The sequence below is a fragment of the Myotis davidii genome, unplaced genomic scaffold (genome assembly GCF_000327345.1).
Source record: "Myotis davidii unplaced genomic scaffold, ASM32734v1 scaffold433, whole genome shotgun sequence".
Taxonomy (NCBI): Eukaryota; Metazoa; Chordata; class Mammalia; order Chiroptera; family Vespertilionidae; genus Myotis; species Myotis davidii.
In genome coordinates, this window is record NW_006293776.1 from 1,988,462 (window position 1) to 2,001,249 (window position 12,788).

Consider the following 12,788-nt stretch of genomic DNA (forward strand, 5'->3'; position numbering starts at 1 on the left):
TACTTAAAAAAAAACAAAACTTTGTTCAGGTGAGGAGATAATAAACCTGGGAATTTTTTTTAAGAGAGAAAGAGAAGAGAGAGAGAGAGAGTCATTGATCGGTTGCCTCTTGCACGCACCTGACCGGGAATCGAACCTCCTTTTGGTGCATGGGACAATGGTCGAACCGACACACACAGGCCAGGGCTAAACTGGGGCGTCTTTAGTTCTGACTTCCTTTTTAAAATTTATTTTTAGCCTGGCCAGTGTGGTTGATGGTTGAGCATGAACCAAGAGGACCCTGATTCAATTCCTGGTCAGGTTTTGGACTTGATCCCCAACATCAGGCTTGCAGGAGGCAGCCAATCGAGATGTTTCTCTCATCGATGTTTCTATCTTTCTATCCCTCTCCCTTCCTCCCTCTCTAAAAAATTAATAAAAACATTTAAAATCTATTTTTAATTTCCAATTAATTCCACAAGAGCAGAGCAATAACCAAGAATCAGAAGAAGAAACAGTTTTGCATATTTGCATCATATTTGGGATGCTTTTTTTTTCAAATAATTGACATTGCAGATGAGATAAGAGAATGATTAGAAAATGAGCTAATTCTTTCAATACAGAGCCAAGTGGGGGAATAAAACACAAGGCAGTTGCCAAATGTCTAATTAAATCGCTGACCAAACTGAATATGCTAGATGCTTCATGTGATTCTTCATGTAACTGGAAAATGTTGAACCGTTATTTTCCCCCAGTCTAAAGACTGTATTTTTATTCAAAAACAGATTCCATCAAAAATGTCAACTCCGCTCAGAAAAAAGAGTAATTATGGTTTGCATACACTCCACTTTGGGTATAACAGCAGAAGAAATTTGAATGTTTTTCTCAAAAAAATCTTTGAGTCTGTTCAGTGTATGCTCTTCCCGACTTTCCTTTGACATACTTATCTTATGAAGCTATATTTGAATCTATATTGTCAATACAACAAAAGATTGTTTTCATACATCACATATTTGTTCTTGGGTAGAATTTTAAAACCAGCGTTTAGCATGTATTTTTTTTCAATTCATATAAGATACAAATAACTAATCACTAGTTAAGAATCTTCCAGGCCTGACCTTGCCAGTACTAATTGTGAAATCTACTACCAACATTTTTTTTAAGCATTGCCCTATAAATTTTGTTTTCAGAAGGCTGCAATAAAGGTAAAAGTACTACAAGGTGTTCTGATACCTCTAATGCAAAACCCTTGGAAGGGACACAATAGGACCCTTATTAGCCCTGAACTTTTCTATAGGGGCTGTGTAATTGGGGACTTCACAGGTTTTCCTTGATTGACTTGAGTCATTGCCCTTCTTAGAAAAACGTCTATTACCTGAAACACAATTGTAGCTTTTACAATATTTTGAAGGACTCATTTGAACAAAAACTAACTTACCAAACCATCTGAGTGCTTCTGAGCTTCTCAGTTTGCACAATTTCTTTCTCTTTTTCAATAGCTACCCAAAGCTTCTACCCCAATCTCCCCAAAGGATGGCACAGCTGTTGTTGGTACCACGATGTTTTATCACCAGCATCAAATTTCCTCAATTCTGCTTGCTGACATTCAAGGAGCTGTCACTCACTGGGCCAAAAACCATCATGTATCATGATCACGATGCATTGTTGGCTTCTCCGCACTAATTTGGAAATATTCTGTTAGCTTTTAAAACACCTTGTGTCTAGTATGGCCTTAAGAATTGTAAAGGGGCAAAAATATTGTTAGAGTATAGGAATTCCATTTCCCTGGGCAACCTTGATTTCATGAATAGCTTACAGTGATCTTCAGAAGGCTCTCATGAAAGATAGTGGGGTTGAGATGTACCAGATAGAACCATCTTTATTTGTTTTAACACCTTTAATTTAACTTCCACATGCAAACACAGGAAATAAATTATGCCTCAGGTGAAGGCCCAATATCTTGGATAAAAACAAGGAAATAACAAGGAGTAAATGGGGAAAAAAGAAAACAAATTATCTTTGAGTACCTACTATGTGCTAGGCACAGCTCAATGTTGTGCACAACTCGGAGAGGTAGGTCTCATTCTCCTCATTATGCAGACAAGAGGATGGCTCTTGAGAGGGATTGTCTAATGTCATCCCACTGTAATAGCTAAAAACCTAATTTTTATTCTATGTGGCTCAAAAAAAAAAGAGGAAAGAAAGTCTCTTTCATTATGCCATGTTACTATGATTTTTCTTTTCTTTTTATTTTTTTTAACTCAGTGGAGCTCAGTTAAAATCCTTTGGTTGTGGAATCAAACCTCTTTGTTTTCACTCTTGGATGCTCTACAGTCAGGAAATAGAAGTTGCACCCCTTCTGTTAAACAACTGAAGGGTAGCTTACGGATAGCCATTCCCACATGCTTTGCTGTGGTCTATCTCCTGGACTTCATGTTGGACACATTCTTTTCCATTTTCTGGAATAAATATGAGAGGAAGAAGTGGCTATAGAGAGATTGCTTCTTTTTGAATATTACCAATTCTTTCTTCTCCTAAGCATTAATCAAAGCTGACAGATTTGAACGAAGGTGGGAAGTGAAAAATTGAGGAATCCTTTCATTTAAAGCATAAATCGAGACTTGTAATTTTTACTTCTATGTGTTGCCACCATAGTGTTTTTGCAACAAACAACTTTTGCATAGGTTACTCAACAATTCCTACAAGCCAAAATGTCTTGCAACAAGAAAAGGAACACCAACCAAAGCTAATGTAGAAAATATTTATTTTTGGCAAATAGTCATCTCATGGACAGGTTTGAATAAACCATGTAAAGTATTATATGCTCCTGATGAGGTTTATTGGATGGTATTTCAGGTGTTGGTGGGGCCTGTATCTAAAAAAAAAAAAAAAAGAAAGAAAGAAAAAAATACCACTACACTAAGGAGACTTACTGCCTCTGTTTTCAACCTAATGTGCCGGGAGCCGGTCCATCCTTGCTGTTTCAAGGGACCTGGCATATATGGCATACTGTTCTTAATAGATATCCTGGCTAGGCTGCTGATCAACTGAACTCTGTCTCCATGTCATTCCCTCTTCGCCTACTCCGTCCACACCTTTGGGGACTCCTGGATCTGCTGGGGTTGGACCCCAGCACTAATGAGTCAACTAATAATTACCACTCTAGTTAGGGTCTCTTTGCAAGTTTAAGTGAACCGTTGCTTTGCAAAAACACACATGAAATTCTCATTTTCCAGCAAATAGAGCAACTCTACTAATATGTTGAGTCCCTAATGATGACAGTTGCCATCAAATAAGTAACAAATAATTTCTTTAAAAACAGAGGCTATTTTATTATTCATTGATAGATATTTCCAGTTTTAGAATATTAGTCATAATATATATATATATATCCTTTATATTAGATATTGAAACTAAAATTTTTGATAGCAGATCTTGACTATTGAAAAAATATTGATCTTTGTAAAGATATGTGCATGTTTATATATATGAATATATACAAATACACACATATTTTTATTTTTATGCACATATATGTATATATGCGTCTCTATATTCCATGCCTTGAATTGGGGGAAAGTAAACCATGAGTTTCTACTTTAAAAACAAATAAAAAAATAGGTTTTGATTTTTAACTCTCTTTTTAAGTGCATAGCTCTGTCTGCATCTGGCTTTCTGGACAAAAGTGCAGGTGGACTTTCACTCTGGGTATTGTTTTTCATACTTGAAAGGAGTAATCAAACCCTAAATCTTCAAAATGTTTGTTATTCAGGTTAGGGTTATACACACGCCTTAATTCCTCTTCTTCAAAACAATTGCTCAAATGTTGCTGGTTTTATACACATTAGCTATAAGAGGTGGTGATAAAAATGAGAGGAGGCAAAGGTCAAATTAGTGAATTTTGTTTTTGATTATCTGAAAACATTTGTCAATGGGGAGAACTAGTTTAAAACTATGGAGTATACAGGAATTTGGAGTTAACTTGAATATTTTTAAGTACCCAGTGTTTCTGCCTCTGACCAACTGAAGTTATTATAAAGAAGGAAGCAAACATATAATGTTTGATTTTGAAGTTTCTAAGTAAAAATCTAAATCACTTTCCAAATTCATTTTCAAAAGTTTCCTTAGCTGGCAATTAATTACTAGACATTATCATTTGATTATGCAGTTTGCCATGTATCTGACTGATTCCTACTGCTGATTTCTACCCATGTCACTGAGTTTCTGTTGATTGTATGGTCTAGTCACCTCTTTATGAGCTGTATACACATTTTGGAATTCATATTTATTATGTTACTAGTGACCTGGTGCATGGATTTGTGCATGTTTAAAATAAATTAGTTAGAAGGTGGCTGATGGGGTGGGACTGGGTGAGATGGGCTGGGCATGCACTGGAGCAACCTCCCGCTGTCCCTCCCTGTGGAGTGAGCAGGGTCCCTCTGGCAGGTGGGGGTCCCTCAGCCAGGCCTGCTGGCATTGGGCCGAAACCAGCTTTCTGACATCCCCGGAGGGGTCCTGGAGTGCAAGAGGGCACTCTGCAAAGTTGCTGTTGTACAGGATGTGGAACGCAAATGCAAGTATGCAGTAAACCAGATTCGGGGCCAACAGTGCCCCAGCAACAACATAATCCACGGCAGTAGGTGGAATCGTGCAGCCCCATTGGGGTCCCTCTTCTCTGGTTTCGGGATGCATCACCTGAGAACCACCACTGCCAAGTCACTGCAGCTTGGCAGCTCCAGCATTGAGTGTCTGCCCACTGTGGTCAATGCGCAACATAGCGACCAGTCAGACACTTAGCATATTAGCCTTTTATATATATAGTCTGATATTGTAATATTGGCAAATGTTTTCTATAACTTTTTACCTTACTTTTTATAGCCCTTTTTGTTTTTATAGGACAATGAAAGTTCAAGCTTTAAAAAATGGAGTTGCCTTTCTCATATAGTCAAACATATTTCTTCTTTATGATACATGAATGCTACATCTTTTCCCATAATTCTCTATTATTACTTATTTTAAATATTTTTAATATCATTTTGAAAACTTAAATATCCATTTTCCATTTGTAAGTGTACCAAGAGTACTACCCCACGTAAATATGCAGAAACAATTACTATAAAAGCATTGGCATAGTTTACATATATTACCTTCATGACTACAAAGATTTTTTTTCAAGTTTTGGAGTTAAGCTGCATCTAAAACAATAGCTCAGTTCCTGTAAAAATAATAGAAAATTTTCATGAACATTACAGACTACCCATTAGAAATTTTTTCAATTTCATATACAATCATTTGAAGACCTATAGACATAAACAATGCAAATGAATTGAAATAGCATGTTCTCTTGATGTCTGAAGCAGCATTTATTGATCTTCTTAATAGCTGCTGATATGCAAGGTTTCCTTCTCAATTTTAAAGGGCAGTAAAGAAAATAAAATTGAGACACCAAAAACAAGGATCCAAATTTTTATTGAGAGCAAGTCAGACACAGAAGTTCTGTAATTAATTTGTTACTGGATGGATAGACTGTGACATATTCTGTGTCTCCAAAATTAGCCTTATATTAAAGGTACATTTAAAATTGACAGAGAAATAGAGCTGTTATTAATTCCTGTTCATCCAGCCACTGAAGAAAATTAAAAGTCATGTAAGAAATATCAGCATTCTCACAATCAACTCTCCCTCCTCCCAAATACCAGAGTCCTTCTACCAACCAGGAACCTTGAATCACAAAAATGGTAAACTTTCCTGTGTAGTTACCAATTTGTATTCTAATGTAATAAATTCCTCATGCAATCTGAACCAGTCCCTTGTCTTCCCTAGGTTACAAAGAACCAAATAACCACCGATCACTGTCATGTTATTTATGACCACCTAACTCTGTGGCCTTAATGTAAAATGGCAGCAGCACAGGGCAATGTCAAAGAATAGTTTCAGCCCTGGCCAGTGTGACTCAGTTGGTTGAGCGTCATTCCATGCACAAACAGGTTGCCGGTTTGATTCAAGACAGGGCACATGCCCAGGTTGTGCTCAATCCCCAGTGTGGGGTGTGCAGCAGGCAACCAATAGATGTCTTACTCTCACATTGATGTTTTTTTTCTCTCTCCCTCTCCCTTCCCCCCTCTCTAAAATCAATAAAAATACATTTTAAAACAAGAATAGTTTCAGTGCTATTTTGCAACTACATTGCCTCATCCATGAGCATTAAGTATGTACTCATCAAATATGCCCTGAAGAATCTTTGTTGACAAAATCTTTCATGCTGCATTGTCTGGTAAAAGCACAAAGCTAAAAAGGCCATGGTTACTATATATATATGCGTTGGAGCTGCAAAAGAGCTAGTTGCTTGGCCATATCAAAAGGCCATAGACCACATCATCATCTCCCTTAGAATAATTTAATAAAAATATAGGCCCTGTTCATGATAGTAGATTGACAATATGATCCTGTTCTGTGATGGCTAACGCAACACTGAGCTTTGAAGTTAAATAGCAAATTGTAGGGGTCATCAGTAATCCAGAAAAGAAACTAGGTTGTCCTGATGGACAGGTTTAGAGGATCTAAATAAACAGGAAATTGATCTAGTGCATTCACCTTCTATCTACGTTTATTAATAAAGACCTGATTTTCCTAGCTTTATCTGAAAACTTGCCTTGTCAGGAGTGAAAGCTTACAGGTTCTACTGATGAAGGATGGCAGAACATTTATACATTCAGGTTTCCAAGTATCTGTTTGAAAGAATAAGAGGAGCACTGCAATCTTATTTCAAAATTGAGCCTTGTAAACACTAACTAAAAGCACGTGATACTGTGGAAATATATCACATGACCAGGAAGAAATTTCCATTAGAATGTGTGGGATTTGTTACACATAAATAAGCAATAATCTATGAAGGGAGAAACCGGGGTTTTTTACAAAATAAAAAAGAAAGAAACAAAGGTTGACTAGTACAATGAAGACTGTATTACATTCAGACAATAAGGAATTGTCTTTTTATTTGCAGGGCCAAAAAATATCTTTATCTGTGGCAACAGAAAATACCAGATAATATATATGGAAGCGTGAAATAAAAAATTATGAAACTATCTAAGAAATCTATATAAATATAGACTCTCCTTTTTCATACATATTCAATAGATTATTTGACACATTGGTTTGATGGAACTCCATTTAAGCATCTCGATTTGGGCTGAAGTCCAGTGAATCATATTCCCAACAACTATCAGAGCTTTCTCACTAAAAATGCATGCTCACACTCTACTTTGAGAATATTCTCAGATAATTATTTCCATTTTCATAGTAACTAGTACAGTTATGACTAGAGTTGTCTCAGGTTTCTAAGGAAAGAAAATTATTCTGAGATATAATTAATAGGAAAAGTGTGATAATAAAGAGGGGGTATTTTTTTTTAAGATGTACTAAGGCGCTCATTTTCATTTTTAATGACTTTCACTTTGCTAGATAAGATTTTATTTTGTCACAGAAATAAAACTATCCAATATAATTCTTTAGTCTGTTGCCCACCAATTGTGTAGCCCCTCCCTGTACCAACCTCACAATGGATTTAATTCATCTTGAGAGCATAAAGGCAACATTCAGTAAACAGAATTCTCCGGACTCACAATTGCTCAGCTCCTCTAGTGAGAAAATTCAGTGAATGGTAACAGTGAGGAAGAAGCCTGTACCAAATTTTCACTCTGCAGATGCCAAGGAAACCACTTAAAATCTCTTTTGAAGGTAATAGGAAAGGCGAAGTCTTTTGAAAAGTTTACTGGCCAAGTCTCTAAAATAGTGCTTAAAAGTTAAGAAAGGGTTAACAACAGACTATCAGCCTCAGGGTCCAGGAAGAAAGACCCCAAAAGAAATACAGAAATACAGGAATCATATCAAATAGGTCTCTGCACTAAATGACTGTATTTCCCAGCGCTGCTCCTTTTAAAGCCAAATCATGCCAGATTCCCCAGGGGTTCCAGCTGTTCAGGGCTTATCACATGTGCTATGTTAGTGAAGTTTTAAAAAGCAAATGTCCGTAAATAAACGTAATTGTTTGTGATCTGAAGTTACCAGACTGGATTTTGCCTAGGGTTATTTCCACATTATTCTACAGTGAAACAGATAGGGAGCTTCCACCTCTTTGAAGAGGATAACTGACATAAGGGATACAAAGATGCATCTCGGGGAAACAGAATTAGCTTTTGCTTTAGTGGAGCTGAGAACTTCTCAGATCCAGTTAGTTTATCAATTCATCATGGACTCGAACTCATCAATTCTTTGCTTGGTATTCCCCTTCCTGATTTTCCGGTAGGATATTGTGTTGTATCTTGAATACGCATTTCTGGAAATATCACTCTTCTTCCCAAAAGGTGGCTGCTCATCAGGGGTCACAGGCTGGGAACTGGGGCTGCTCAGAGGGGAGTCCTCACTTGGATCACCTTCCTCTTTGAAGTGAGAACCCTCTACGTGTTTTCCCTTAAATTCTATCACTCGAACTTCATCTTCATCATCTTCTTCATTGTTAGTTTCTTCATCCCAAACCTCTTGCTCCTCGTCATGCAACACATCAACTGGGCCAGCTTTTCGAAATCCCAGCCATTGGATTTCAGTTGCCTGGTAAGCTTTGTTCTTCCTATCCCCAACTTCTCGCTCTTCTAGAGGCTGTTCGGCAATCCTCTCCTTTTGGCTACTTATTTCCTGGTTACTGCTGCTCAGAGGAATCTTCTTCCACGGATGCCCTGTAGCAAAATCAATTGATAGCTGAGATGTGCAGAGATTCCAAAAACTCAGATGTTGTTCTCCAAATTATTTTTCTGGACAATCATTTCCCCACATTTGTTTTATGAAATACTATTGTGTGGGTTACTAATATATTTTATACCATACAATGGGCTAGCCCCTCAAATTCATTTGGAAAACATTGCATTTAACACTGTTAAGTGAGCTTCCTCAGAATTCATTCAAGCCTTTCAAATGCTAAAGAATATTGTAAATCTCCAAGAAAGTTAGCAACTCAACCTCACTTGACTATGGATTTGTTGTTGTTGCTGTGGACTACTGTATTGAGTGAGACCAGTATTCACTGAGACACACTTCTAAAAATGTGTCTAGTTTGCCATGACTAAATGTGAATATGTAAAATAAATATTTGGACCTATATCTTACACACAAACACACACCCCTCAGAGAAAATTAGAAAAATATCTCACAGGGAAATGAAGATGGCTTCCTTCCAATAGTAAAAACAAGGGCGGTCCCTGTCTGTCATGCTCAGAGTAGCACATTCAGTATTTGCCCCCACGCTTCTCAGAGTTGCCCTAAGGCAGTGATGGCAAACCTATGACACATGTATCAGAGGTGACACGCGAACTCATTTTTTTGGTTGATTTTTCTTTGTTACATGGCATTTAAATATATAAAATAAATATCAAAAATATAAGTCTGTGTTTTACTATGGTTGCAAATATCAAAAAATTTCTATATGTGACACGGCACCAGAGTTAAGTTAGGGTTTTTCACAATGCTGACACGCCGAGCTCAAAAGGTTCGCCATCACTGCCCTAAGGTACCAGGTATAGAAGAAGGAGCAGAGAACCACAGATGGTCAGAAGTCATGAACTGAGGCTACCAAACCCACAAAGCACACACACTTTAGTCTGATACCTGCTATGAATTTCTGGAGAACCAAGATTTAAAGATAATGTTGAGTCATATTTACGTAGTGCTAGATTAGCCTATTGCTTTAGACATGTCCCTAATGACAACTAATTAATTCAGGTTGTTTGGTACCATGTCCTGATTTTTAAAAGGCTTAATTCATTGCAAACTTCACTTTGCAAATGGATCATATTAGGATACTCTCAACAATATTTATAGAGAATGGAAAAAGAATTATCAGAGAGTAGAGGTAGCTCTGTGAGCTTTCACCCCAGAGGGCTTGTGTAGGAAGCGTCTGTCTGCAGTGCGCACAACTCAGAAATACTACCTGTGTTGAGTCCTTGTCAGGCCTGGGTCTGCTATTCCCCTTCAACACTCTAAGAGCCTTGACCTAAAGTGAGAGATGAGGTTTCTCTTTGCCCTTCCCCGCCACAATTTTCTATTTTCACTGAAAGATGTTCACAAGTTCATTTCCATCAAATATTTTTCATTCTCTTTTTATTCTTTTGTTTTCCCCACTAGAGGAGTCAAATGATAAACTTACAAAAAGAGAGTTCAAGATGGATTTTTCACTTCTAACTCATTGTGCACAGATACCCAGCCCCTGTTGTTTACTCTATAAATAAATGTGCATGAGAATATTGAACTTAGTTTTGTTTTATTTTTTCCATAAGAACCAAATAAAATGATCATTTTGCTCATATTCATGACTCGGGCATGGAGTTGTCATCCATGAAATTACTTCTTGAATTTAAATTATAGTTTTTCTTCAATATTTTTAGCATCTTTCTATTTTTCTTTAACCCAGGAATATTCTCTTTGGAGACTTTATAGCTGCTTGTCATTGTGAACATAAAAGGCAACAAAACAACAAAACACATACCTCTAGCTTACCGGAAAAACGTATGTTCCACCAAAAACAAAAGGATTCATTCGGGGAAAAATTCACCCTTAGACCCACTACTCTCAAAATCCAGGCTGCTTTTGTTCTCTATATGATAAAAATGAAAGATCCTAGAAAACTGTTGTCTCCACTAGAATTCCTGATTAGAAATTTGAAAGGGGCTCTAGATGGAAATTGAGATCCCTGCTTTCAAAACCTACATTAGAAGCACAAAGATCAGGACAAAGAGTTTTAGTTCATTTCACGGGGGCTTAAGTGACTAATTATGGGTGATAAGGTAAGAGCTTGACAATGCTTGTTGTTTACTACATTCTTCCTTAAGTGCCTACACAGTGGACCACTGCTTGTGGTCATTGGCAGTCTGAGAGGTGTCCAGGCAAAGTGGACAAACCCAGGAAACTGCCAATCACATCCATGTCTTCCCTGGCATCTATTATTTTACTAGTTTGTGATGTTTAAATTCAACCAATAATCTCATCAATATTTTTCCTGTTAAGGTCCTAACTAAACTAAATTGCTTATGTCTAACAAGCTGACTTCAGTTTTGAGATAAGAGGTTTATGGCTGCAAGAGAGGACGCACATTATTAATTAGTAGGTTTTTATCCTTCTCTGTATTTGGAAATTTCTTGGATATAGGTGTCTCCTTAGAAGAGAAGTCTAAAAGATTGGGTGTCTCTTAGTCTCTTGAGTTTATTTGAAGGACAATATAGTCACTTAAAAATCAGTATTTGTTTGTTTTTTTATTCTCACAATGCTTTTATTCTGAAAAATACAATGAAAATTACCACCTGGGAGATTTCTTTGACAAGAATTAGGTAACCATTTTGTGTTTACCTCAGAGGCTTGGAATTTTCCTTTATACCAAATAAATTTATAAAATTATTTTAAACTGTATGTATGTCAATGGTAAACTTTTAGGATAAACCCTTTTGAAAACATTTATATTTCACAAGTTGACTCACACAGATTTTGAGATACTAAATAAATTTAAAAAACATTGATTTAGTGGACTAACTTACTAAGAGACAGATGACAGACATATTATCAGGTCAAAATGTGACAATCAGTTACACCAATCCACATAGTCTGTCTTGAAGCTTCTAGAATACTTTCTAAGGTGGAACCCACAGATAATCAAGACTCCCTTATCTGCCTACAACAGCGTTGAGCTTTGGAAGGCACTGCCTGGGTTGCTTTCTCAGCACTACACTCACATAACATCCCATGCCAAAACTGGCACCCACACCCAGTCAGACAAATTGTGTACAAAATGGAGCAGTTCCTCTTACCTTCTCTGAATGTCATTTCATCAGCACTGGTTTCTTGGAGAGAAAGATCTGTGATGGCCTTATGAACAATGAAGAGATGCTCTTCTGGTTTTTCTGGTGGCAGGAGAGGGGGGGGGGAAGCACACTAGGTTAATATTTTAATGCTTAATTAGTTCAAGGTTAAATAATTTATTAATTCGGACTCTAACAATTGATTTTTAACTGTGATTACTAAAAATAACTATTTCCCTCTTCCCCCTCACTTTTCCATTGGTTCCTTTTATTTATAAACATATGCTAATCTTCCTTCCATATCTAAGGTATATAACCATGATTCAAACGCTTTATGGTATATTTAGAAGAAAAAATTGGAAATTCTGAATTCCTTTGCTCAAATAATAATGGAGCTGTCCATAGAATAATAAATAACAGTAGCTAACATTTAACCAATACGGAGTAATTCTCACAGCAACCTGACAAATGTCAGTATTCTGCCTTTTGAAAACTAAGTCTTCAGTAGGCTAGGAAAGTTGTCCAGGATCACAGAGCTATCAAGTAGATAAGCCTGGATTGAACCAGAGGCACAAGTTTAGTCCTAATACTATGCAGCCCCAGTAGCAAAAGGGGCCACATTTGGACAGGGATGGGGGTGGGAGGATGTACATCACATTCCGGTCATGACAGTTTATCAAAAGAATCCTGGATGAGTTTACAAATCAAATCAAGCAAATTGAAAAGAAGGAAAATGTTTTACCTTTTAGAGTCTGCTCATCCTTGGGCCAGTTGAGCAGCATCTTCCCTTGTAATTTTTCACTTTTCTCCTGCTCTTCAAGACTCGGTTCCCCCCTCTGTAGTATGGTGGTGCCATCCACATCTCTGACCTCATCGTTGGTTTTGGGGATTGGTGGGTTTTCAGGTGGTGTATCGCCATTACACTCAACCTGCCTAAATGTCACTGGAACATCTGTCATGATGTATATTTGA

The 12,788-nt window shown here is 37.2% G+C and overlaps 1 protein-coding gene across 2 annotated transcripts in view; it reads right to left on the reverse strand.

Annotated features, from left to right (window-relative positions):
- Positions 1 to 3,355: 3,355 nt before the first annotated feature.
- Positions 3,356 to 12,788, reverse strand: part of ERMN (ermin) — an 11,716-nt gene continuing 2,283 nt past the window's right edge. The window contains exons 2-4 of one of the 2 annotated variants that reach the window (XR_001514488.1): positions 11,826 to 11,918; positions 6,287 to 8,711; positions 3,356 to 3,372 (exon numbers count right to left, since the gene is read on the reverse strand). Coding sequence is in view for 1 of the 2 variants with exons in the window: in XM_006767375.2 (XP_006767438.1) it covers positions 8,218 to 8,711; positions 11,826 to 11,918 (587 nt within the window). In the remaining variant the exon portion in view is untranslated. Of the gene's footprint in view, positions 3,373 to 6,064; positions 8,712 to 11,825; positions 11,919 to 12,788 lie in introns of those variants that run through there. The other variant, XM_006767375.2, reaches the window with a different exon arrangement.